Source organism: Otolemur garnettii, unplaced genomic scaffold, assembly GCF_000181295.1.
Source record: "Otolemur garnettii isolate 467f Iridium unplaced genomic scaffold, OtoGar3 scaffold00122, whole genome shotgun sequence".
Classification (NCBI taxonomy): domain Eukaryota; kingdom Metazoa; phylum Chordata; class Mammalia; order Primates; family Galagidae; genus Otolemur; species Otolemur garnettii.
The window spans coordinates 832539-859471 of NW_003852517.1; the positions used below are offsets into that span (position 1 = coordinate 832539).

A 26933-nucleotide genomic window follows, 5' to 3' on the forward strand; every position below is an offset into this window, starting at 1 on the left:
TTTAAATTCATTTTAAAATTTTAATTAGAAACAAAGTTCTAAAGAGATTCTTTATTGTTTGTTTGATTTACATTTTGTGTGCTTATTTTGGTTTACTCCTTAGTTTGAGTATTTGTTCAGTTATTTTGTCAGTCCTCCTATAAGATTAGTAAACTCTCCAAGGGCTTGTTCTAATATATTTGTCAATGAACAGTATCTTGCTTGACTATGGTATTCATGAATATTAGTCTTATTTCCCTCAAAACAATGTAAGTTTTGCTCCACTGCTTTTAGGAGGGAATTAAGTATTATTTGGAAGAAGTTTTATATCATTTCATTTTAACATGTGCTTGTGAATTTTTTTTCCTTTACTCTCAAGTGGAAAACAAATTTTCATATTTATATAAGCATTTCTTCATTAGTATTTTCTGGCAATCAGTTGTTTTAAATGATTTTTTAATTAGAAACTTTTGATATTAGGACTCTCTAAAAGAAGATATTTTGATATTTTGTTTGAAAGATCCTACATGTGTAATCTATCTATTGCTGTGTAAAAAATTATCTCTAAACTTAGTTTTAAAACAGTTTTCATTTATTTACTCTTCTGTGGGTCAGGAATCCAGGCATGGGTTGGCTGGGTTTTCTGATTGGGAGTCTCTCACAAGGCTGCAAAGTGTCAGCCAAGGCTGGGAACTCAGGTGATAACTTGATTGGTGAAGGATCTTGTTTCCAAGCTAATTCTTGGTCTAAATCCAGTTTTTTTTTTTTCCTCTTGTAGTACTCACATTAGCAGGTATTCAATTTGATAATGAGTTTTTGAATTTCAGATTAAACCCAAAAAACATGTAGTCTTTTTCATTTCTTTTTGTTGTTTAGTTATAAATATGTGTGTGCACAAGTGCATACACCCCCACCCCCATGAGTGGGGAAGAAGGAAGGGATAGAGATAGCATAACTTTTTTCCATTTTAAAAACTACAGTATCCCTTCCCCCTCCATAGGTGCCTTAGCTGGACCAATTATTGTGGAGCCACATGTCACAGCAATATGGGGAAAGAATGTTTCATTGAAGTGTTTAATTGAAGTAAATGAAACCATAACACAAATTTCATGGGAGAAGATACATGGTAAAAGTTCACAGACTGTTGCAGTTCATCATCCTCAATATGGATTCTCTGTTCAAGGAGAATATCAAGGAAGAGTCTTGTTTAAAAACTATTCATTAAATGATGCAACAATTACTCTACATAACATAGGATTCTCTGATTCTGGAAAATATATATGCAAAGCTGTTACATTCCCACTTGGAAATGCCCAATCCTCTACAACTGTAACTGTGTTAGGTAAGTATGCTTGAATTGCCTATTTTGGTGGTAAGTGGTAAGGATTGTGACAAAAGTATTTTTAAGAATTTAAAATGGTTGGAAATTTTATAAATTTAAATTGAGAGAATTTAAATGTGATTTTTAAAATTCTATGCAGTTCTCATGTTAGGCTCTCTTAATATAAATAAAATCTTATCTGTATTTACCTAAAATTTAGCTATTTTACTTTCTTCATGAAAGATAGTGCTAAGTTTTAATTACACACTCAGTGTTGTTTTTTTGTGACATATTTTCATTACTTCCTCTCAAATTTTCAACCTTTAAATACTACTAGTTATCATGTAGTTAAGATTTTTCAATTCTTGAAAAGATGAGGTTGTCTTCTTGGAGCCATTGACACCTCATGTTTTAATTTTTTATATCAAAGTTCTCTATTTCAGATTTGCTTAGCTATTTGAATTTTGTGCTATTGCTAAAATGATGATTACTATCTGATAAATTTTATGGTAAAATTGTTCAGTAACCTTATTAGCATTAAAATATCCACTTGCAGTTAAATGTAAACCAATTTGGAAATGCTAAAAAGTATTTTTTGAATAATGTAACAAAGATTAAGGAATAATAGTAACCTGTGGTTGATATGGACACACACAGCTCCTTCATTCAGAAAGGCTCATTGCTCACCTGCTAGAGGAATGGCTAGCTGACAGCTTCAAGATCACTGCTTTTTAGATTTTATTTTTTATTGGTCTACAATATTTTACAAATTTGAGTTAAAGTTATGTTCTTTTAGTGGATTCCCCCAGACTGATCAAGGCATTGGTAGCTGAGGGCAAACGCCTGGACATTTTCATCCAATGTGAGACTCCTTTAATGGGAATCTGCTCTAAATCTGCCACATGGCCTGACAAAGACTTTGTCAGGTCTGCTGATAGTGCCCCCCCTACTTAATCCTTTCTCTTACCTTTTCTCCCAGGAATTTATTATTCCTTAGTAAACCTTTTATACTCTTTACTTGTTCTTAGCATCTTCTTTGCAAGAACGAAATAAGTTCACGGCTGCTAATATTTAAGGATATAATTTTAGGGTCTCTGACATACAGGAAAGCAATTATGTCTAGATTTGTATGTTTTTTCATGTTAAGAGGTACTACTTAAAAATAAGAATTGAATTAAATATTTGAGTATTTAATACATTTAAGACACTGCTCTAAGAGCTGTGGGGAAATATAACTTATATTTAAGGGATTGATACTTTCAAGAAATTTTTCTGATTGGAAGCAAGGCAAAAATATCTGAAAAATTCTGTGTAAGACATCAGTAAAAAAGGTAACACGAAGTTCTGTATTAAGAAAATAATAAATATTTTGTATGTGAAATATAGTATTATGTATGGAGTTTATAAGGATAAAATCACTTTTTATTTTGCTTTGTAGTAGTTCCCTCTAATACAATACTCGTTGACTTAAAACTCAAGATTGTTTATGTTAGGAGACTTGTCATGATTTTGCCCATGCCTGCTTCTCTCACTTCACCTATTCAATCCTTTGCTGCTCTTTTTTCAGCAACTTAAATCTTAAAGTCATAATAAACTCTTTGCAGTTTTTGTTAACCTTCATTTTATGTGTGTTTCTCTTTTGTCTGGATTGCTTCCTTTTGCCTTCTGTTTCTTCCTACATTCTTTCTACATAACTATTATTTGTCAAATCACATTGTTTTAGAAACCATTTTTGACTTCCCTTCCACCAATCTCATGCCTCTTTTTTTTTTTGCTTTTTGTTGTTATATATTAAGCATACATTTATTAGCATTTACTATGCTTTTTTTTATATGTTCTTTCTGTAAACATGTGGTGAACGTCAGTAGTGCACTTTAAAATTTAACTTTCTATTCCTAAAACCAGTTAAGAGTTTCTGGTATGTCATAGTTGTAGACTAAATGTTATTTGAGTAGGGTATAGGAAAAAATCGATGAACTTGGTAGCCCGGGAAATGTTTTATAGAAGAAATAGTTGAGCTAGTTCTTGAATTTTGAGTTGGTAAAAGTAAAAGAATAGAGAAATGTCACTCTTGATTAGAAGCACATGAGCCAAGGCAGGGAGGCAGAAAGCAATATACAATTGACTCATGGGCAGGTGTCCTCAAGCTACAGCCCGTGGGCCACATGCACCCGCTAAGGACATTTATCCAGCCTGCCCGGTGTTTTTGCTGCCACTGCCTGTCCTGCTTAGCAGTTGACTCATCCTGGGGCCCGCAGTCTGGCCTTCCAATGGTCTGAGGGACAGTGAACTGGCCCCTGTCTAAAAAGTTTGAGGATCCCTGCTCATGGGTTTGAGCTGAGTATTTCCACTTACACACAGATGTTTTCAACCAAATGCAGATTGAAAATAAGTACGCCTGGGATGTGAAACCTGTATATACAGAGGGCTGACTTTTCCTATATGTGGGTTCTGCAGGCTGTGGAACTTGAGTATGCACAGATTTGGGTATGTTCAGGGGCCTTGGAACCAATCCTCTGTGTATACAGAGGAACGACTATACTTAAGATAAAGTTTTTCTTCAATTGGTTGACATTTTGGACTAGAATTCTTTGTTCTGGTGAGCTGTCCATCCATTGTTGACTGTTTAGCAATATCCATGGCCTCTACTGCTATGAAACTCAGAATCTCTTCAGACATTACTATTGGAGGTTGAGAACCCTGCTTTAGTGGGACACTGAATAAGTAATGTGTTGGTTGTTCAAAAGATTAATATAAAGGAAAAGAATTAAAGTCAAGTAAGGTAGAGTTGAGACCACATTAAAGTAACTCAAATGCTAGGGTGGGGAATTTGAGCTTTATGTTGCTGGAAATGCAAACTCAAGAGATAGTAGATGTTCTTCTTTTCACCTTCCTTCTACTCTCAGACCCTTGCTGTTTAAAATGTGGTTCATGGATCAGCATTGGCATTACTTGGGAGCTTGTTAGCAATACAGATTTTCAGATCCCTTTTAGGCTTACTGAATGAAAAGTTTAAAAGGCAGTGTTTTAAATGAAATTATTCAGTCACTTACTGGGTTAAGAAAAACGTGTCATCTCCTGTAGGTATTCTCAGAGGAACATTTTTTTTGTCCCCTTCACTTTTTAACACAAGCTTTCATAATGATAACTTATTTTACTTTAAAGTCTTTTCATTGTAAAATGAAGCATTATATATATATTTATATTTATGAAGCATTATATATTAAAACTGCTTTTTTTCCTTCCACATTAGTAATATCTTTAATCTCATAAAGGAAATTATGATCTAGTTCATAGAAATTTTTAAATATTTATTTGGAGGGATCTCATCTTTTCCTATAATGTGTATATATGTATATATGTGTGGACATATATATGTCAAGGGGAGCCATCTTCATAATAGTTATATGAAATCTTGGCCTCTTGTTTTTCCTAGCTTATAATCTTCTCTTATTCCAATAATGCAATTGATGATGGCATTACCTAAAAAGTGTATGTAGATTTTATATGCAATTGTCCCTAAGCTTATGAAGTATGTCTAAATGTGGCTTAGAAGGATGTAAGTATGTTCCTGTTTGAATATAACTTATTTTTCTTTTAATTTAAACAGTCGAACCCACTGTGAGCCTGATAAAAGGGGCAGATTCTTTAATTGATGGAGGAAATGAAACAGTAGCAGCCATTTGTATCGCAGCCACTGGAAAACCAGTTGCACGTATTGACTGGGAGGGTGATCTTGGTAAAATGGAATCCACTACAACTTCTTTTCCAAATGAAACGGCAACAATTGTCAGCCAGTACAAGCTGTTTCCAACCAGATTTGCTAGAGGAAGGCGTATTACTTGTGTTGTAAAACATCCAGCCTTGGAAAAGGACATCCGATATTCTTTCATATTAGACATACAGTGTAAGTAATGGTAACATTTGCTTTTTCAACATTAGTCATGCCTTTTATTTTCTTTCAATTACTGCATTTCTTTATCAAATTATTTTTAGCTTGAATATTTAATATTTAGATATTTCTATAGCTTTTCCTTATCACTTTTTTTCTATTTTTATTTATATTCTCATGAAAATTTCATTTAACATCTTCTATCTGTTTTTTAAAGATGAACTCATGACTTTAATGTTGCTTTCCAACTTAAAATTATATATCCTTATCCTTTTAAGTCTTAAAAGTAGGCTGAACTTAAGAAAATTGTGGAAATTTGTACCTAATGATGGACAATGCTTAGAAATAAACGTTTTCTTCATTTTCATTCATTAAGCTGCTCATGGTGCTTTCAGCAAGAATTTTTTACTTTCTTAGATTTATATTAGTTTGAAAATCTGTATTTTTCCATACTATTTTACTGATTATGTTGGAAGAGTTTAGATAGGTCAGACTATATTGTAGTAGTATGTCTTGCTGCTAGACATGGATAATTTGTTTATTAAAGTAGTTATGTTGCACATATGCTAAGAGACCTTTGGGTACTTTTATGTGTATGTTGTATATTTATGTGTATATACTTTTCCTTTTTCAATAAAGTTGCTTCAGTTTTTGGTACATTGTAATTTGTATGCCATTTTCAAATTTTGAGCAAGAAAGAAGGTGATGGTTGCAGATACTTTATAGCAAGCATAATAAAAATTAGGCAGATTAGAAGTAAAAATAAGAAAAGCATTTAGGTTCTGTTCTTCTCGTTTTCATCTATGCATAGATTATAAATTTAGATAAGTTTTTGAAGGAGTTCTATTCTTTGTTACTCTTTTGTTCTTGATATAACATGCATGGAATTTTAAAGTATTTGTATTTATTACACTTGGTGTAATTGTTTTTAAAGCTTATTCCAAAAATCTTTTCAACATTTATAGGGTTAAATTTGAGAATTTTAATTACACAAAATTGTTATTACCACTGATTCTTAAATACTAATACCATCTTTTCTCCTCACTTCTCTGGAGACTCCAATTAAAAAGTTGTTTTTTTTTTTTTCCTTTTCCTAACCTGCTTTCACAGACTTAACTTTTTCCTTTGTCTTGTAAAATTCCCAGTTGTAAGTATCGTTAATATATATCTCATATCTATATATTTTCTTCATATCCATATTTTTTCAATTTGTATTATTTATGATTTTTTTGTTTGCTTGACTATAAACCTAGATTATAAAAATTACTTCTTCTAGCATAAGTCTTTATAATTGTGGTTTTGATCTTTATTGACTTGTTCCTAAAAGGTAAGTAATTCCTAAGAGTAGTAATTCCTAAGAGTAGTAATTACTTTTTTCTTTCTTTAAATTGAAGACCTATAAAACATGTGAACACAATTAAGGAGATGAAGTCTCATATCCCAAATTTTTACCTCAAAATTTGAAGGTGATTTCTGGGGATACTTTAACACCTGCCCTTTCTCTCTTTTGCAAAAGATTAAATTTAGAGATATCTGAACTGTTCTTTCAGCAACATTTTTCAGTAACACTTTTAAGTTACAGAATTATTTGTTAACTCTAGCTATTTATCAAAGGCAGACATTTCTTTTTTAAAAGTACTAAAGTAATTGTACCTTAGTAAAAGCTAATTTTTTTTACCACTTGTTTTGATAAACTTTTCCTTTCAGTTGTTCAGGTTTTCCTGGCAAAGTTAAAGACTGAGCCAGCTCTCTAACTTTTCATCTGGTCATGGGCTAATTACCTGATTTTCTACATAGCTCATATGAAAAGATGGAGCATCTTTGTACCATGTGGAACTAGCACTTCTTTTTTTTTTTTTGGCAGTTTTTGGCTGGGGCTGGGTTTGAACCTACCACCTCTGGCATATGGGGCCGGTGCCCTACTTCTTTGAGCCATAGGCGCCGCCCAGAACTAGCACTTCTTTAGGAAAGCCTTTTATGACCTCCTCTGTCTCCAGTCTAAATTAGATCTTCTTATATTCTCTTTTACCATCCTATTCTTTCTCTTCTTGGCCCTTATAAGAAGTTTTGGTTAAATATTTTAAAATATCATCTTCCCTATTAACTATTAGAATGTAAATTTTATGAATGTAGAGTCTGTGTGAATACCAAACACTAAAAACAGTACCTGGCACTTATTAGGAACTAAACAAAATGATGGTTGAATAATAGATATTAGATTTTATAGTTTGAAGGCATGTATGTGTATTACTGTTAGATAACATAATTTGTTCATGCAATAAGTTATATGTTACACATATGCTAAAAGACCTTTGGGTATACTGAGTTGATAAAAGTTTATGTTTTAGTACAATTAAGGCCCTAGATAATTTACTGTAGTTGTAATTTACTGTTGAAAGTCTGTGTCATATCTCTACATACCCACAGAATATTAATTGTGATATAGAGAATCTAATATCTGTTAGTGATTTGATACCTCTTAGGAAATATTTTCTCGTAGATTAAATGTCTCTTTAAAGATCATTTCATATGATAACTTGGTTCTGCATGGTACTTAAATGCTATGTCTCATTAAATTAAGTTATAATGCATTTGCTTTGTTCCTATATTTCAGTATCTCTCAAAATAGGACTTGTATTTTGTTCTTGGTGATTGTAGTTTTATGATTATTTTTATATTCAGCATCTCCAATAATTACAGCTATACATGTTATAATTACCTAGTTTTGGGGTAAATGCCCATTCATTCATTCTTTCTTTCAGTCAACTAATATTAATATTTATTGATTATTATCTTCTACAGTATATGTATTGAGAGGAAGGAAAAATAATTCTTGTTCTGAAGCTTGGTCTATTATGATCATACTTTCTCATTGTATGTCACATTTATCATTAACAGAAGGTACTCTGTTCTGTCCTCTGTTATTTTATAGATGCTCCTGAAGTTTCAATCACAGGGTATGATGGAAATTGGTTTGTAGGAAGAAAAGGTGTTAATCTCAAGTGTAATGCTGATGCAAATCCACCACCCTTCAAATCTGTATGGAGCAGGTAATGATATATACTTCAAAGGGAAAATTATTTAGAACTGAGAAGTATTCTTACCTGCATATTTAAAATTGTTTTTCTACCTGATGATAGTAATAACAGAAAATTTTAATTAAATTCTTGACCCACCCTTTCCCACCTTCCTGCCCCCTCAGTTGTTTTCTTCAGAGGCTACTTAACAATTTTAGCAATTTATTCTGGTATTTAACCATCAGATGTCTTAAACTTCTAGTTCTAGTTTTGTCAACTTTTAATACCGTTGACTTCTTAAACGAAGAATTAATTTTGGATCTACCCTTTTATCCATAAACACATTTCATAAACAAGTTCCTACCCTTCATAATCCAAATAAAATTAAACTACCTTTATTTAAATTCTGTAATCACTGTTTGACTCTCGACCATAGGCACATTTTTATAGAAAGCTAAGAAGTATACCAGAATTCTGTTTTCTTTGATTTTCATCTATTTGTTTTGCCAGTGGCTCATTGCCTGTATTTATGTGTGGTGTTTATATCTACATAAATCTCTTTGTCTCTGAAATTTCAAATTGCTTTGCTAGGATTTTTATTCATACTTGTCAATGTAGGGCCCATTTCAATCTTGAGACCTTTGTCTGTTCTTTGAATAATTTTCTTATTTTTAGGCCATTCCCTTTTTGTTACTTTTTACTTTTACTGGACTTCCTATTTATTATATGGTAAATACCATTTCTCTAAAATTTTTTAAATGGTTTTATCCTAGATTTTTTTTTTTTAATTTTGCCATTGACTTAATGATTTTAAAAAGACTTGGGCATATTTTCAGTTTGTTCTCATTCTTCATTTTCATAGCATCCTTTTCCTATTTTATAAATGTATCTTTTTAATTTATTCCCAGGGATACTTTGTTATTTTTTTTTTCTGCTTCCTATTTTTTTTTTTTTTTTTTTTCTCTAAGGTTTTTGGTTTTGGTTTTTGTTGTTGGTGTTGTTGAGTCTGACTTGTTTAACAGATGATTCCTCAATCTACTTGTTCGTCTAGTCATTCATAGTGAGGAGTTAAAATGAAGTGCTTAGGAGACACTGTCTCTCTGTAGTGGAGATACTCCTTAGTAGGTTCCACTTAGAGTGATCAAGTAGAGAGGTCATTGTTTTCCTGGTGAAGCTTCAGATGTTACTAGTAGTAAAGTGGAAGTCTTTCTTCATGGCTTTTCAGTTTATTTCTAGACTTAACCTTCATTCTTTGGTCTATGAGATAAATGCCTGGTATAGATTTGGGAGGAATCTATTATTTTGTTTTAACTAATCTCCTTATGTCTAGTTCTCTGCCTCCTGACCTTCAGAAGTACAGTAAGTCAAACTCCAAACTTTTCTTGGGTTCTTTGGACTACACTGGTTACTTTATAATCCATATGCTATCTACAAATAATTCTTGCCCTAAACCAGAGCTTTTTAACCTTGGAACTATTGACATTTGGGGCTAGGTAATTCTTTACTGGTGGTAGACAGTCCTTTGCATTATAGGGTGTTTAGAAGCATCCCTGGCTTCTGCCCTCTGAAGCCAGTAGTACCTTGCCCCACTATTTGTGACAGTGGTCTCTAGACATGCCAAATGTCCCCTTGGGCAAAATCATTTCTGGATGAGAAACATCTTTTCTCAGCCTCCTGTTCTCTTCCTTCTCATAGGTTTTTCAATAACATTTTAATTCCTATCCTTGTTTTTGGTGGGATTTGTGAGAGTAAGGCAATAGTATATTTGGTCAATGCTTTGTCAGTAAGCAAAGATACAGTTTTAAAACTAGGAAAGCTTTTTTTCATTTACATTTTCTTAAGATTGGGAAACAGTCATTAGTTAAGATGTCTGCTTGATAGGGTATTTCTGAAAGTCAAGCGGTTCTGGATTCTCATCCCAATATCTAAGCTTCTAAATAAGTCTTAATGTCTCTAGTTTTTAATTTCCTCTTGAGTAACAGTAATTCAGGGTTTTTGTGAGGGTGCACACAATGGATTTAAGTCATGTAACATAGGCACAAGAGAATAGAAGATGCTTTTGTTGTGTGTTTAATGTGCTATTTAGATTTTTCTAACTATGGCTTATTCAAAGTTACAAGTCTAAAAGATTATAAGTCATTTTCAAATTACTCGGAATTGAAGGCATTAGAATTTGTGGGTCAAAGTACAAAAGCAATTGTTAAACAGGTTTAGTTGATATTCATTGTTAACTTCCTAGAAAAAGAATTCACCTTTTGAAAGCTCACGTTTACAAAAATGTTCTTTTCAAAATCCTCTAAGAAGAGGTTGAGTGTTTTTGTTTTTTAAATCCTATAAGAATATTATCTTTTCCTTCATTGCTAAGTTAAAGTACTAACAACTCCAAAAGAGTTTACTGATTACTTTTCCACTTAATTCCCAGGAGATTTTAAAATGAAATCATTGTACCTATTCTCTAATTTTGATTTACTTCTTTCCACCTTTTTATTATTGTTCTTATTTCCCCTGTATGATGTGTTGATCTTCTGTTGTACTTATATCATTGAAGGCAGAGACCAAATCTTTTTTACTTGCATCTCAACAACACCAGCAGGGCAGAGTATGGCAAAGAGTGAGCTCCTATTAATTGAATGAATGAATAAGTGAATGAACTTTTTGAAAATCCTTTTAGCCTAAGTTGCAGTATTTGAGCATATGGGCTTACTTGACGTTATCATCTTATTTTTTTTAAAACAAAAGTATTTTTAAGCTTTAAGAACAGTTTCAAAATAAATACTTATGAATATTTTCTTTGGTACCGTCAGATTGGAAAAATGATTTTTAACAGTATACTTAAGTTTTATTTCACGAGTGAATTTAGAGTTCTTATAGAGGGACTTAAATATGGTTTAGTGTAATGTGTACTGTAGGTATCATACTTCTTAGCCAAATTAGTATAGATGTTATTTTAAGAGTTGTTACTAATACCAAATGGTTTCTTTGTTTTTATTGTGACTGATGCCTACTTACAGTTGAAATTATTTTATAAGAAGACCCTTGTCTTGCTGCTTTAGAGACTCTTTGGGAAGGGGGTAGAGTATAGATTTGATAAAATAATGCTCTGTAAACATGTTATACAAGGTTCTATAAAATTATAGATGTGTTATGAATAGGTACATAATTCACTGAGATTTAATTTCATTGATACAGTATGTATGTCTTCAAATAATATACTTTTTGAGTTTCATATATTTTTCTCCCCTTTCTTCCCATTCTGTTATGTTGGCCTACCTAAACTTTATAGATTGATATTCTGAAAAAATAGTGGTCTTAATAGGCTTTATGTGTAAGTTCATCTTTATTAAAATGAAAATTTGTTACTTTTAACATACTTTCATAGTAATTTTATCTAAAATATACTTCCTTTTAAACTAACATCTCGGAAATGTAATGACTTTACTTAGCTGTCAATAAATATAGTTTGAAGAAATTTAAAGTAAGTTCATGCTTTTAAAATTTAGGTTGGATGGACAGTGGCCTGATGGTTTGCTGGCTTCAGACAGTACTCTTCATTTTGTCTATCCACTGACTTTCAATTACTCTGGAGTTTATATCTGTAGAGTGACCAATTCCCTTGGTCAAAGAAGTGATCAAAAGGTCATCTACATTTCAGGTAAGTTACTATCAACTTGTAAAATAAGTTATTTAAAATATTTCTGTAATAATAGTGATAATTACAATATGATCCTGGGCAGTAATTTATACTTGCAGAGATACAGATTCCTCCTTATCAGGCTTCCCTAAATAATCTAAAGTAATTTGATAAAGTAGCCCTATCTGAAATACATATGTAAGATGGTATTTCTTTACTTAAAGAAACATCAAAATGTAAAATGTCTATACAAGTTTATATACATTTATATCTTTATATACAGATAGTTTTTCAATTAAATAGTATTGAATATTTCTTTAGTAGGTTGTATGACTTTCTAGATTCTTGTGTTTTACACCACAAACAAGCAAGATTTCTTTTGCTTTGATTACTACTTTGTATACAATTGTGTGATAAATAAAATAGGATATTAACTTTAATTACTTGCCTTGTTAAATAACATTGTTTGCTACTTAACGTGGTACTATTCTTTATTGTGTTACAGAGGGGAAATAGGAATACTACTGAAAATATTTTAATGAAATAAAATTTAAAATGTTTCTTTTCTGTCCTTAAGCCACTAACAACTTAGATTTTTGACTATGATGTTTTTTTAATTTGGCTAATTATAAATTTGGATATTCATAAAATATATAAAGAACTAAAAGCATATTTTTCCTGGATGTGGCTATAAGTATCCATGGAATGCTTATTTGTGAGAATTATATAAAAATATTTTGAGCAACTCCTTACTGATAGCAGTATTAGTGTTTGACAAATGGAAATTAAGGATGAAAAAGAAGAGAGCCTTAAGAAATGCAGGTTTGTACAGTAAATATGTAATAAGTGCTTAGAGTTTTTATGTCTGTTCAAATCTAAAACTAAAGAGATTTTAGAGAAATACTATTTTTTATTAAATGTTATATTTTTAGTCTTTGATCATTCAATATAAGATCAGTTCTTTCTGATAGCACTCAATTGCAGTGTATACTTGTATGCTTTGCTTATTACCTATCCTCACTATTAAGCAGTTTGCATTTGGTTTATTCACCACCTGTATACTCAGCAGTTAGCTTAGTGTCTGGCATATGGTAGAGATTCAGAATTTTTTGCCGTAACTCTAGAAAGAAGCTTAGAGCTAGCCCTTTCTGCCAGTGTGGTGGTATTTTGGTGGAAATCTGAAGGTTGTTACCTATTTGTATATTAGTGTCTCTTAGAAGATAAGTCACAAGAATTACAAATTTAAAATGTGATTACTTAAGAATTATTTACTTTATGTTTCTGTTGTACAATTTTGTACTTGTAAATCTTAGGCTCAATATGTTATTGTTATATAATCATTTAAATATCAAAGCTTATTTTAGGCATAATCATGTGTACTGATTCCAGTGATGATACCTTAAATTTATAGCTTCTCACATTCTGGTTCTACTTCTCAGTAATTCTAACTTGTGTGTCCAACTGCCTATTAATGATCATTGACTCTATGTCAAAGTCTAATAGTCATTTACAACTAAACATGTTCAAAACTGAAGTCCTGACCTTTCTACTGCCTCTTGACACTGAACCTCTTTTTATGCCACTCTTCCTCTAAGTTATTGGTTGTTCCAGCTTTACATTTGCTCCAAGTATAACCCTTGATATTTATCCTTGATTTTGCTTTTCTTCTCATACCTCACCCAGTTCATCAACTAATCAATGTCAGCTTCGCTACTATAATAGCCACTTAATATCCCTATTTTGAATTTGTCCCCACCTCAGTCTGTCATCAAATTAGTAGCCAGAGTGATTCTTTTAAAGGATGTGTCAGATCTCATCACTCCTCTCCTAAGAGCCTTCCATAGATTTCTCATGAAAACCAAATCTTTACAGTGACTTAGAAGGCTGTATATATCCTTTTGTTCCAGATTATCTCTCTGAACTCATTTCTTACTACATCTCTGGCTTAGCAACACTTGACTGTTTTTTGAACACACAGGCACATTCTTACCTCAAAATCTGTAGTTACTTTTCCACTGAGTGGAATACTCTTCCACTAGGCAGCCTCATAGCTGTTTCCTTCACTTGAAGTCTTTACTGAAATATCGCCTTTTTCAGTGAAGTCTTCCTTCATGACTGTTTAAAATTGAAAACTCTCTCTTTTCACCCCTTTACTACTTTGTCTTTTTTTTCTTTTTTGCCTTTTTCTTCACTACTGCCATATTACCTACTACATATTTTATTTGCTTATCTGTCATTTCTTTCACTAGAACATAAATCCTAAGAGGATAAGATTTTTGTCTGCTTTAATCACTGCTATATTTCCACCATCTGCAATGATGTTTAGCAAATAATAGGTGTTAATACACTTTTGTTGCATGAGTGGATAAATGTGAGAAGAAAACAATCAGGAACGGATTAAAAAATATAGACTTTGCTTATGTAATTTTGTTTTGTTTGATGAGGGAACTGATGTAACATAGGTAATAAACTTTACACATTCTTAATCAGCATTTACTAAGGCTTATACAGAGAAAATCAAATTTTGAGTCAATATGAAAAAATCACAATTACCTCTAAGTACTTTAGAAGAAGACAGTGTTATATGAGGTGTTTTACTTCAAGTAATTAAGAATTAGACATTACTTTTCTATCTAGACTTTATGATAATAGTGTACTGTGTTGAGTTAACTCCTTTAAGTACTGCTTGGAATATGTCAGGTATTCTAGATACAATGCTGCCTTTTCAAAATGACTACTTAGTAAAACCTGGTAGGCTTTTATCAGAGTAAGAGGTCATAATTTGCACAAGAGTAAGCAATCAAATTTTTTTGATTATTATATGTACCCTTTATTATCTAGAAAAGATTTCATACCATAGTATTAAAATGGCTATTTTACAATTTTAGGGCTCATGCCTGTAATCCCAGCACTCTGGGAGGCTGAGGCAGGTGGATCACCCGAGTTCACAGGTTTGAAACTACCCTGAGCTAGAGTAAGATCCTGCCTCCAAAAATAGTTGGGCGTTGTGGCAGGCATCTATAGTCCCCCTACTTGGGAGGCTGAGGCAAGAAAATCTCTTGAGCCCAACAGTATGAAGTTACTGTGAGCTATGATAACATGGCACTGTACCAAGGATGACAAAGTGAGACTCTGTCTCAAAAAACATAAGAAATGATTTTAATAATATATGTAAAAAAAAAAGGTATCTTGTGACAAGAGACTAAATGTTCTACTAAGAACAGAATGGATGGATACCATCTCTTAATTGGAATCCTGTGAAATATCCTTTATAATAAACTCTATAAATGTAAGCAAGTGTTTCCCGGTGTTCTTTGATGTTCTTCAGCAGATTAACTGAATCCAAAGAGAGGACTGGGGGACAGGAGCCCCGCTTCCAAAAACCACAAAGAACAGAGTGGAGTTAGTAACACTAAGGGAAATTATCTTGATCTTATCACACATTTTCCCAAATTGATAAATAATAAGATTTTTGGATAAGAAGTCACTGATTCAAGATTTCAGGGAGGCACCTGTGGCTCAAAGGAGTAGAGTGCCAGTACCATATGCCGGAGGTGGCGGGTTCAAACCCAGCCCTGGCTGAAAAAAAAAAAAAAGATTTCAGTATTTAACTAAATGGGAGTGGTACAGTGGCTCCTTGTTTAGTACCTATTAATGGCTGGAAATTATTTTTATAGTTGGCTTTAGTGTATATTTACTTCCTAACTGATATCAGAAAATAGAAAAGCAGATTTGTTATATTAAATTATTATATATATTAAATAACTATTTTATAGTTAATTATATATATATATAAAATAACTGTTCCCATTTGTAAAACTCATATTCTTGTGTAAAACTTGAATTTCGGGTCATACTGATTTTAGGATCAAGGTATGGCATTAAACTTTAAGAATTAACACTTACTTGGCAATCCTTAAAGTTTAAAATGAATGAGTTTGTTTACTTAAATAACACTTTAAAGTTTTAAAATATAAAAGAAAAATAAGTATCCATTTACTTTTTTTTTTGATACAGTAACTATTAGGCAAAAATAGCTGTAGAGGTCTTGCTTAACTATTTGTTCTTCTTTTTGACAGAACTTGTTAGTTAGAAAAATAAATTTAAAAAGTTCTTCACTTGGGTGAGGAGAACTTAGAATAATTATATCCGTTATATACTCATTTAATGAACATTTGGCAAAATGTATGAAAAATAATGTCTTACTAAAAAAATAAGAAATGCCATTGGGAAAGATTTTAAATCATGCTAAATAAGTAGCTATTGTTGATTAAAAAATAAAACTGCTTCCTTAGAGGAAGTATGACTCTCTTTCTAAATCAGAAAACAGAAGTAAATTTTTTATATGCATTGTCATATATCCATTGCTTAAGACACAATAAAGTATTAGCAAGAGTCCTTCCTTCATGAAATGATACCAGTCATAAAGTTATGCTATTTTTAACACTGGTTAAGGAGTAGTGGTGGATTGAAACATTTCTAGAACCACTAACCAAATTAAATAGCATAAAATTAAAAAAAAATTTTGTTATGTTTTTCTGAAAGCTATATTTTAATTTGAGTGAAATGGATAATAATTATGTGTGTTCATATAATGAACATTGCATGTAGATACAAGAAAAGCCTTTTTTGTGTGTTTTTGGATGCTACTTGGTAGAAATGTTCACTTATATTTTGGTGAGAGTTTGGCTATATTCAGTGTTCTGAGAAAACTAGCATATCAAGAGATACCAAAACCTTTAATAATCTTACAGGCACAAAAGTATGTTAATTATAACTAATCCACTAAGATGACTTGTACTGTTATTTAAATGTGTTGATGCCATTTTATTTTAATACTTCTTTGTTTGGAAATCATTGTAAAGATGACATTCAGTACTTGACAACTTGACTTTCCCCTTACTCTTGCTTCCTCGGAAAATATGATAGTTGTCTTACAAGTGATTTAATGTTTAGGCTATTTCTTCAGCATCTAATTCTATGAAGTTGAATCCCGTGAGGCTTTACTACTTTTATAGCAGGCATGATCCTTCAATCCCATAGTTGTTTTCTTAAGATTGAATTTGTCCAGTTAGTGAATATGTTCTTATAAATTAGAACATCCTTGATTCACTTACATATGCTATGGTAGCTAATATGCACTTCAAAGTAGTTGACAGGGTTACCTGTTACATTAAGTTAAACTCATAGGAAATTAGTTATAATATACTTGTAAAACTTTATACTATACTTGCTAAATTTTTACCACATTCTACACATATGGCATTCCGTGATGAAACCTGTTTCAGTAAGTATTTTACTTTAGCTTGTAATATTAGAATGACTTACCCCATGTAGATTTAGTATTTTTCTAACAATCATTTTTTAAGAGCTCTATCAGTACCATTCATTTAAAAATTAATTTTAGAAAGTTACCATTTGGGTCTTTTTTTACCTATGAAGAGATTTTTAGACTTACTGTTTCTTTAAACTCTAGAATTGTGTATAACATGACCTGTAAATACTTGATTGACAATTAACCAATCTTTAATTTTTACTACGTATATTTAGTTGCTTCTTAGTATTAATGGCTACTCTGTAATCTAATATCAATACAGAGGTTCATTTACATCTAATATTTAAATATTATTAGAATGTTCTCTCTAAAATATTAGCTACTCTTTGTGATACTATCCTAAAGCAATGGCATTAAATTTTGCAGATATAGTGGAAATTCTTTAGTTTCCTAAATGTTCTATTATCTTACCCATGGGGTATTATATACAACATTTTTATTACTTTGTAATTTATATTTTTATGTTTTCTATTAGTTTTATTTGATAATAGGCCATCTGGGTAACAGTTTAAACCAATCTTTTAAAATTTTTAATTAGTAATTAATAGTATTTACTATATATCTCTTTTCTGAATATCTTTAGAATTTTTGTAAAGAAAATATTTTTGAGAGAATTATTAAACCAACAGTTCATACTGTGTCCACTTAACAAGAATCTATAGTTTTTCATTCTTTTAAAGATAAGTTCAGATATTATGAAAATAAACCATTTTAGGTAAAAATGGATATTAAGAAAATTTTAATTTTTCTTTCATTTTATTTTCTCGTGCTATTGGCTAAGAAAATGTGAATTTGATTTTGATTTAATGTTTATGATAATTCTTCAGCCAGTTATGTATAGGATGCTTAAGTAATATTCTTTATTTAAAACAATTAGTACCTATTTTCTGGAACACAGTATCACTTTTAAACTTGGAGTAGAATAATTTAGGGTTTATGCTATAGGGTTTGTTCTTTCTCTTCATTGGTAACTGACTGAGTGTCAGTTTTTAAACAATATTAAGTACCACAGCCTTCTAATTGTAATAAAATTAAGAATGAAAAACTATCATTACTATGAGTATATATTCATTAACTGTGCTGTCTTTTCAACTTGCTGCTTTATCAGCCTGCATTGACATTCTTTGCCTTTCTGTGTCTTGTCTATCTTTACTGTTTCCATTAGATCCTCCTACTACTACCACACTTCAGCCTACAATTCAGTGGCGTCCCTCAACTGCTGACATCGAGGATCTAGCAACAGAACATAAAAAATTGCCTTTCCCATTGTCAACTTTGGCAACAATTAAGGATGACACAATTGGCACAATTATTGCTAGTGTAGTGGGTGGGGCTCTCTTCATAGTACTTGTAAGTGTTTTGGCTGGAATATTCTGCTATAGGAGAAGACGGACGTTTCGTGGAGACTACTTTGCCAAGAACTACATTCCACCATCAGATATGCAAAAAGAATCACAAATAGATGTTCTTCAACAAGATGAGCTTGATTCTTACCCAGACAGTGTAAAAAAAGAAAACAAAAATCCAGTGAACAATCTAATACGTAAAGACTATTTAGAAGAGCCTGAAAAAACTCAGTGGAACAATGTAGAAAATCTTAATAGGTTTGAAAGACCCATGGATTATTATGAAAATCTAAAAATGGGAATGAAGTTCGTCAATGATGAACATTATGACGAGAATGAAGATGACTTAGTTTCACATGTAGATGGTTCCGTAATTTCCAGGAGGGAGTGGTATGTTTAGCAACCACTAAATGTGGTTTCACTATGTACAATGTTGCATTCATACTTGTTGATCATTTTCAGATTGTTCATACTTTTTCTTGAGGAAGGATAAGCTTTTTCAAGTTGATTTTCAAGCTTTTTATATTATAATCTGACAAATGAAAATGTAAAATCTGGGTTCAATGTATCTAAGCTGCTTTACAATTTTTTTCAATGCTGTACTACTGTCTCAAGATTTAAATTTTAATGCAGAGTACTTTATTGGTCTGAGGCACACAGGTAAGAAGAAATGTCAACATTAAGTGTATGACTTTTTTGGTACAAAAATTAAAAAAAAAAAAGGAAACTACCTTGCCATTGTGTATTAAATGTTTACCTAAGACTATAATCTTAAGTATAATGTTTGTTAAACATATACCTCTCAAAATTTGTTACCACTAAATGATACTGCATCAAAATTGACTATAAAACTAATCCAAGAAATGTTTATATATATTTTTAGTATACAAAAAATATTTAGCCTGATGGAACATCTTTCCTTTTCAAACATTATTTTCCAAGTTTCTATACAAATGGAATCTTACCTCTGCATTTTAATGAGCCTTGCCATAATTACTGTAGAGTGGCTTTTCAGAGATATTTTGTTGCACTAAAGCTGTGGTAGTAAACTCAGTGAACATGATGTGTGAAAGAGCATTATTATTAGCTGGTCAATATTTTTGTCCAAAATAACCTATAAAAGTAATAAAATACATGCATTCTAAACATGATAATTATAATTTTTTTCATCTCTGGAAAAATATTATGTGAACATGGATTTTGGTTCATTAGCAGTAGTCTTATTCAGATGCCTTATGTATTAACTATACACTTAGTAATGAAAAGTTGGTATGCAGTTGAAACAGCACAGAGAGGGCATTGCAGTGTACAGGAGTACTAGTTTTGGAAATGAGACTTCTCCAAGAATCTATAGAAAGAATTTTTGACACCATTTGGTTTTAATTATTTAATGTTGATACTCAAACGGGTAAATGTATAGAAAAACTATTTAGAATAAACTGGGAAATTTGGGATTTAACTAGGAAAATCTGAATTACAGAACCAATCAGTAATACTTGCTGATGGATATTGGCAGTTCATCTCATTTTTCCTTCTAAATGTGTGTATGTATTTCAAGATTTTTGTTTTTCCAATTAAAACTGGAAACATACCATGAGTTTTTTTGTTTTTGTTTTTTTACATAATTAAATCTATTCTTTCTAGAATCATGTCTCTTTCGAGAAAGAAATGTTATATAAATCTTCAAATCTGGTTCTTCTTTTTAAGGCAATTAAATTGCTTTTGGTAAATACTGCTAAAACAGAGTATACAGTGAAATTCTGTAAAATTATAACAATAACTATTTTGAAACCTAAAGAATGGTTTTTTAATTAATGATTCATTTGATAAAAAGGACTGTATTGCCAGGGGAATGAAGTGAAAGGAGAATCATAAATTATTTTTCAAATAAAAAGGTAAAGTAATTACATTTTTAACCCTTCCTATCACCCCCCTCCTCCAATCCTCATTAAATCTAAAAAAATCAAAATTCTAACATTTTCATAGTGTATTGCAAGTAGTGAAAGCTTTATTCTAGGGACTATAAACTATTTCCTTTAACTAGCAGTATTTTGTGGAAATTAGAAACCTATTTTATTTATCTTTCCTTATACTTAGTATAAGACTATAATATCAGGTTAAGAATATAGTTAAAGTTCACTGATACCCTGTTAAAAAATCTGGGTTTTATAACCACGTATATACAAAAACTTAGATCCTTTATTCCAAGTCATTGGAAGAACACTTTCTTGATAATACACTGTTTGAAGTGATTTTTATTTTTTATTTAAATAGCAACAATGATAACCCCATGACATAGATGGGGATTCTAACCAGAATAATCATATTTAGGATTCTGTATAAATCTTGAGTATAATTTGAAGAAAATTTGTGATATATTTTAAGAACTATATATCAAAAATATAACTATTAACTTTACTGAGTAGAAACTTTCATTTACGTTATGGCCATTGTGTGGTTACATTGTTATTATTTTTTTAATTTTCTTTATGGGAGAGGGTGACCTGGAAAACTACAAGTAAGTATTTGACATGTTCTGTACCTTAATCATTTGACAAACTAAAAGGTTTCTAAATTTTAAGAATCTGACATAGTACTAAAGACTTTTGGAAACATTGCACTATTGTTTATTAGAACTTTATGTTTGCTTACATAAAGATTTGTCATATTAAATAAACATTTTATTAAATTAGTTTTTGAGTAACAGTGATATGCACAACTAATTGACAGATATATATGAAAATTGTACTGTCTTAGGAAAGATAAAAAGGTTTTTATTTTCTATTTTTTGTCCATATTTATATTTATTTCTTTCATACAGGTTTGAACAGTTTTGACATTTTTGTATTCACTTGAGGGTTTTCTTTTGTACTGCCTAAAATATTTCAATAATGCAGTGAAGATGAATGCAACTCTTATTTTTCCTGCCATTTTTAGTAAAATACATTAAAACTTCAGTAAGTGAGGAGTTAACTTTAGAAGTGATATTGAAGAAATACTTAATAGTTGAAATTTTTTGCCATGTGCCTAATAGTGTTCTATTTGATAAGGCTACTGTTAAAGAAACCACTAAGGTTTTTCACTAATATGTATTGCTTCTGATAGTCAAATACAGGAAAGTTTTATAAGGTAACTATGGCTAAATGTTTCACATTAAGGGGCTATAGTAAAGTATAATTTGTAAGTGCAAAAACTGAGAGATGTAGTCATATGGGAAAACATCTGATTTGATTTTGGTTTTGGCAAATGCTGCTAAAACAAAGTGTATGGACAAGTAAGAAGTTGTTAATGTATAGAAGTAATCAGTGTAAAATATAAGAAAGAAATGCTACTCACATTGAATTTTTAATTCTAATAGAGTAAATTATAGATTGGATTGTCTTTCCTGTTTACTTGTTAATTAGAAATGCACCAGCCATATAAAGCTTCTTCCTCAGATTTTTTGGTATATTGGGTTTGGATTTCATTTAAGTTTGTACTAGTGATAATTTTTTTTTTATCAAGTTATGTATTAAGGTGTTAGCCCCAATAGCCATGCAATGAATCTTTAAATAAAAGTTTTTTAAAAATTCTTTAGAAGTATATTTCTGCAATAAGCTCATGCTCTTTATTACCTTCCTTGGCCTCGTTATGATATTTGCTAGAGTGTGTGCATGTGTGTTTGTATGTGTGTAACCCTATTTATTTTAATTATCAAAATTAATGCTTTGTGGGGATTAGAAACCTATTTTATATGGGATCAGACATTTAAGTTTGAGAACTCATCCTAGAAAAACCATTACATACCTCAATGCTGAAACTCACTATGGTCACTTTCTAAGTACTCCCTTTGATCATCTGGTACCGTAGTGAGACTCAGTAATGAGGTATGTAGCACTTTTTCTAGGACAACTTCATGAACTTAATTGCGTGGCCTTGTATTTCTCTTCCCGAAGCAAGACATAATATTAGGTTAAGGATAATTGGCACGTTGGCCATGATAAAATTTGATTTTAATTAACCATAACCACTTAATTCTATTTCATATATACATCATAAATAACATTGCATAGTCATAAATTATCTTGTTTCTGTACACATCTACAAGATATCTTGTTCTTACTGTTACTTTGGCATGAGTCATATTTTATCATATTTGCTTTCTGTTTGTAATTAACATTTCAAAAAATAATTCTTAAATTTCTGTTTAATGTTTTTACTTATTGTTTGTGAGCTGCTTTGATTAGAAAATTAGAAGTGCCATTGTTTTGAATTGTTTGTAAGGACCTTGTGATGCATCACTCTTGTTTCTTATTTCTCACATTTTAGATAATGTTACTTTTTTCCCAAACGTTAAATTATTCTAGAATAACAGCATTTTTTGTTGTTTTTGTTTGGTTTGGTTTGGTTTCAATAATATATAATTTGAATGAGTTGTTTTGTTTCCTTCTTGGTATACCAATAAAAGCACATTCTTGAAAGAGACTTTGAATAGTACATAGTCCATCAAGTTTCATATGTTTTCAAATGCTCTCTTTATATATTTGTTTTCTTGATTATATTCTATATTATATTTCAGTCAGTGACCCTTTTTTCAAAAAAAAATCTATTTGACTACTTTGACTTGATTAGTGATAGGATTTCATCAAGAGTTTGAAACTAAACATTGATTTACAAAAGTTTTTGCCTTATGTGCCTTTAGTCATCATTTTTCCCCCCTCAAACTTTGGTAACATTTATGTTCATTTCAATTTAGAAGGGTAAAATATGATTGAATTTGGGGTTAAGTTTTGTTTTATTTGACTTTTAGTCAATAACCGCTGTCATTCTGTCTGTGCAATGTGAATACAGCAAACTGAAAATGACCTTTAGAACAATAACTTTAAAATGTGAATAATCCTCAAAACTTGAGAATAATTCAAAGCCTCATTTCCTTACATGTGTGATACTGATACTTAAGTAGACAGTCTCAATTATTAGAAATACCCCAGGAGAAACCTAATTGTAAGTGACCGTTTTATCTGAAAGCCAGGTGTAACTAGATCTAGATGTCTAGCCCCACTCCTTTTTCTTTTAAGAACAAACAAACAAAACAACTTTTATTTTGGAAAATTACACAAAAATAGGACAGAAGGGTTAAATTGACCTCCATGTACTACTAGTTCTAACTATTGTCAATTCATAGTCAATCTTATTTCACTCAAAGATCACCCTACTTAATCCCTCCTGCCATATTTCATCTATAAATAAGTCAGTATGTAGCTCTAAAAGATAGGGATCATTTTAAAAGGTAACTATAATATCATTATTATGCCAAAATTTAATAATTCCTTAATTTCAAGTATTAAGTGTTCCCATTCCTAATCATACATATTTTACCGTTTTAATCAAAACCCATATCCATACATGAAGATAGCTAGAAATATCTTTTAATCAGTGCCTGCCCCCCATTTTCCCTTGCAATTTATTTGTTGATGAAATTGCTTCATTATTTCTATAGTTTCCCAGTTTGAATTATTGCAATTGTTTCCCAAATGCATTCCTCTTTATTTTGCCTAAATTGGTATTAAGATCTAGAGCCCTGGTTAGATAAAAGGTTGATTTTTTTCGGGGGAATGGGCAATGGGGCAAGATTACTTCATCCTTAGTGGTGGTATGTTCTTCCATATGTGTTGTGTGTGTATGTGTGTGTGTGTAGCCATTTGATGCTCAGTGCCTAGATCTATTAACAGAGAATTTACTCAACGTCTACGTCTAGTAGCTGTCTTTTAATTATACCATATGCTTACATATCTGAATAATTATGTTAATGCTATTCCCTTAACTTAGAATTCCCCTTCCTCTACCATACTGGGAAACCTACCCATATTTAAGCTGTAGCTTAAAAGATAGATTTATGAAATTTTGTTTTACCTTTAGAATAAATGACTGCTACCTAAAACTATTATAACTGCACATTTTCTTCTAGTTTTTACCTGTCCTCTCTAGATCAGTGAAAACTTTAGATTGTACATATCAGAAGTTTTGTATGTGCTCCAATCATAGCAGTGTGCTATATGCATTATAAAATGTTCAAAAATTGATCTTTTGCCTGATAAAATGCTTTAAGCATGTCAATATTTTTCTCACTAAACACAAACTAGTATTTTAGGAAACTATGCTTGCATTTCATTTTAAAAGTTAACCTTTTATCTTACTCAAAGGTACATGATTAAACGTGCCATATTTATTTTTAATCTTGATTTTATACTTTTTGGTTCAGTGAGTCAAAGATCTCATTCCATGTTCAGAGTATGTTGATATGTAGCCTTTAGATGTGGTAAGTAAAATGCCATCTCTCAAAAACATTAGACTCAAATGGAAGAAGTATTGTTTGGGAGCTTAATTTCATCCCAACTACTATTTTTAGAGCTTGTCTTCATGTTTAAGATAATTGGTTTTTCAATGTCTTGCTAATCACAAACCTGACTTTCACATTAGCTAGTATTTTCCGCACAGATAGGTTTAGCATGAGGTTTTTTGTTAATAAGTAAGTATAAATGTATATTTTACCTCATTTCCTAATGTATGTGAATTTTTTCAGTTGACTTGTCACATCTCATTAGATTGCCATAGTTTTACATCATAATGTAATTGATAAAGTTTGTGTGTTGGGAGTAAGATAATCAGTTTTTTTTTTTAATTTGTGCCCATGTTATTGGTATTACGTTTATTCTGCCAGTTCTTTACAGGAATGTTATTTACTAAGAATAAATGTTTACTAGTATATGATATGTAGATTAGCACTGACAACTCCACTAAGTCCATGTGTCTGGTATTCATCTGTTTCTTGGGGCAGTCATGCAATTTCCCTATACTTTTTTGACTATTGGTTGCACCTAGATAAGTTATTTGTTCATTCAGCTGAACTCACATAAATCATAGGAGTCACAGGATGTTGATTATGCTGAGAAAGAACAGCCAAGTGAAGGTATAACTGTCTACTTGATTTGTTCTGGATCTGTCAGAGTCCACTTTCCTCATATAATATCATGGGTGCCCTGTGTGACAGGTAAATACCAGACACCTGGGCAAGTACAGCTACCAGTGCCAATCCATGTATTATATACTAGTCAACATCTATTTTTATTTTTTATTTTTTAGATAAGTGACTATTTCTATACTTACTTCACTGGATGAATTTTGTACATTTGGCGACCCCACTTTGGTGATTTTACTCTATAATGTGAGGACAGGGACTTTTCATTCTTAGTACTTAGCACAAGACCTGGCACAAAGTAAGGTCTTGGTAATTTGTTGGATAGAGGCTGAGGAGACTTAACCCAAATAGAGCACTTTTATTCAAAGGTAATGAGATAAATATTTGAATGTCTATGAAGGCTAAGATGTCATATTGAGAAGATAAAATATTAAAGGGGCTATTGAAAAGTAAAGAATGGAATTCTTTATAGGGAAAAAGTTGTAGTACAGTGATAAGTAGTATGGGAATAAATAAAAGGTGGGAAGGTAAGTTTGTAGGCTACTACATTAACTTGTGAATTATGTGATGTCATCACTGAAGTTTTGGTAAAGGGACTAAAGAGAAAAAAAGGATATTATGTCTCAGATTAGATTTATATCCTTAAATATGAATTATCTGTACATAGTAGTTTTCACATTTTAAAAATATTTGTATCAGAGTGATGAAAACTTTATTATTTACATATATATTTTTTCAAAAATTCTGTTATCTATATTTAACTTTTTGGTATGGTTTATAACTGGTTGATTTTAAAACATTTTCTCCCAAAGACATGTAAGTTTGGACAATTAAGTTCACAAACTCATCCTAGAGAAAGTTCCACATACCTCATTGCTGAATATCACTGTGGTCACCTGGAAGATACTCTCTTTAGGAAGCTATGCACTGATGCTGGGACCCATTCTACCCTTTAGAGCAGTTTTGGAACTCCTTTTATGGAATGACAATCAGAGCTTTTGTCATACAAGGCCTGACAAATTTGCGAACTTGTCCTAGAAAAGGTGCTACATACTTCATTACTAAATATCACTATAGTCACCAGATGGCTAAGGGAAGTAATTTGAAGATGATCACAGTGATATTTAGTAAAGAGGTTGTAGCACTTTTTCTAGGATGAGTTAGTGAATTTAATTGTCCAACTTTGGTACAATGACAGTTCTGATGGCCAACCAGAAAAAGAGTTTCAAAATTGCTTTAGCTTCCTCAAAAGTGACTGTAATGATATCCAGCAATAAGGTATGCGACACTTTCTGTAGGGTGAGTTTGCGAACTTAATTGTCCAACCTCATATGCATAATATCTTTATTTTGTGGCAGTATACTTATCGTAAGCTTAATTGACCTTGTATGCATAATATCTTTAGAGAGTATACTTTTACTTTTGTATTGGGGAATGTTATTTTTTGTTTTTTG

The 26933-nt window shown here is 31.3% G+C and overlaps 1 protein-coding gene across 2 annotated transcripts in view; it reads left to right on the top strand.

Moving 5' to 3' along the window:
- The window catches only part of NECTIN3 (nectin cell adhesion molecule 3), a 122910-nt gene that overhangs the window by 41451 nt on the left and 54526 nt on the right, over positions 1-26933 (top strand). Inside the window, exons 2-6 of one of the 2 annotated variants that reach the window (XM_003797682.3) lie at positions 980-1321; positions 4911-5207; positions 8125-8242; positions 11710-11861; positions 18341-19675. In XM_003797682.3, coding sequence (XP_003797730.1) covers positions 980-1321; positions 4911-5207; positions 8125-8242; positions 11710-11861; positions 18341-18921 — 1490 coding nt within the window. In that variant the 3' untranslated portion in view covers positions 18922-19675. Of the gene's footprint in view, positions 1-979; positions 1322-4910; positions 5208-8124; positions 8243-11709; positions 11862-18340; positions 19676-26933 lie in introns of those variants that run through there. The other variant, XM_023517819.1, reaches the window with a different exon arrangement.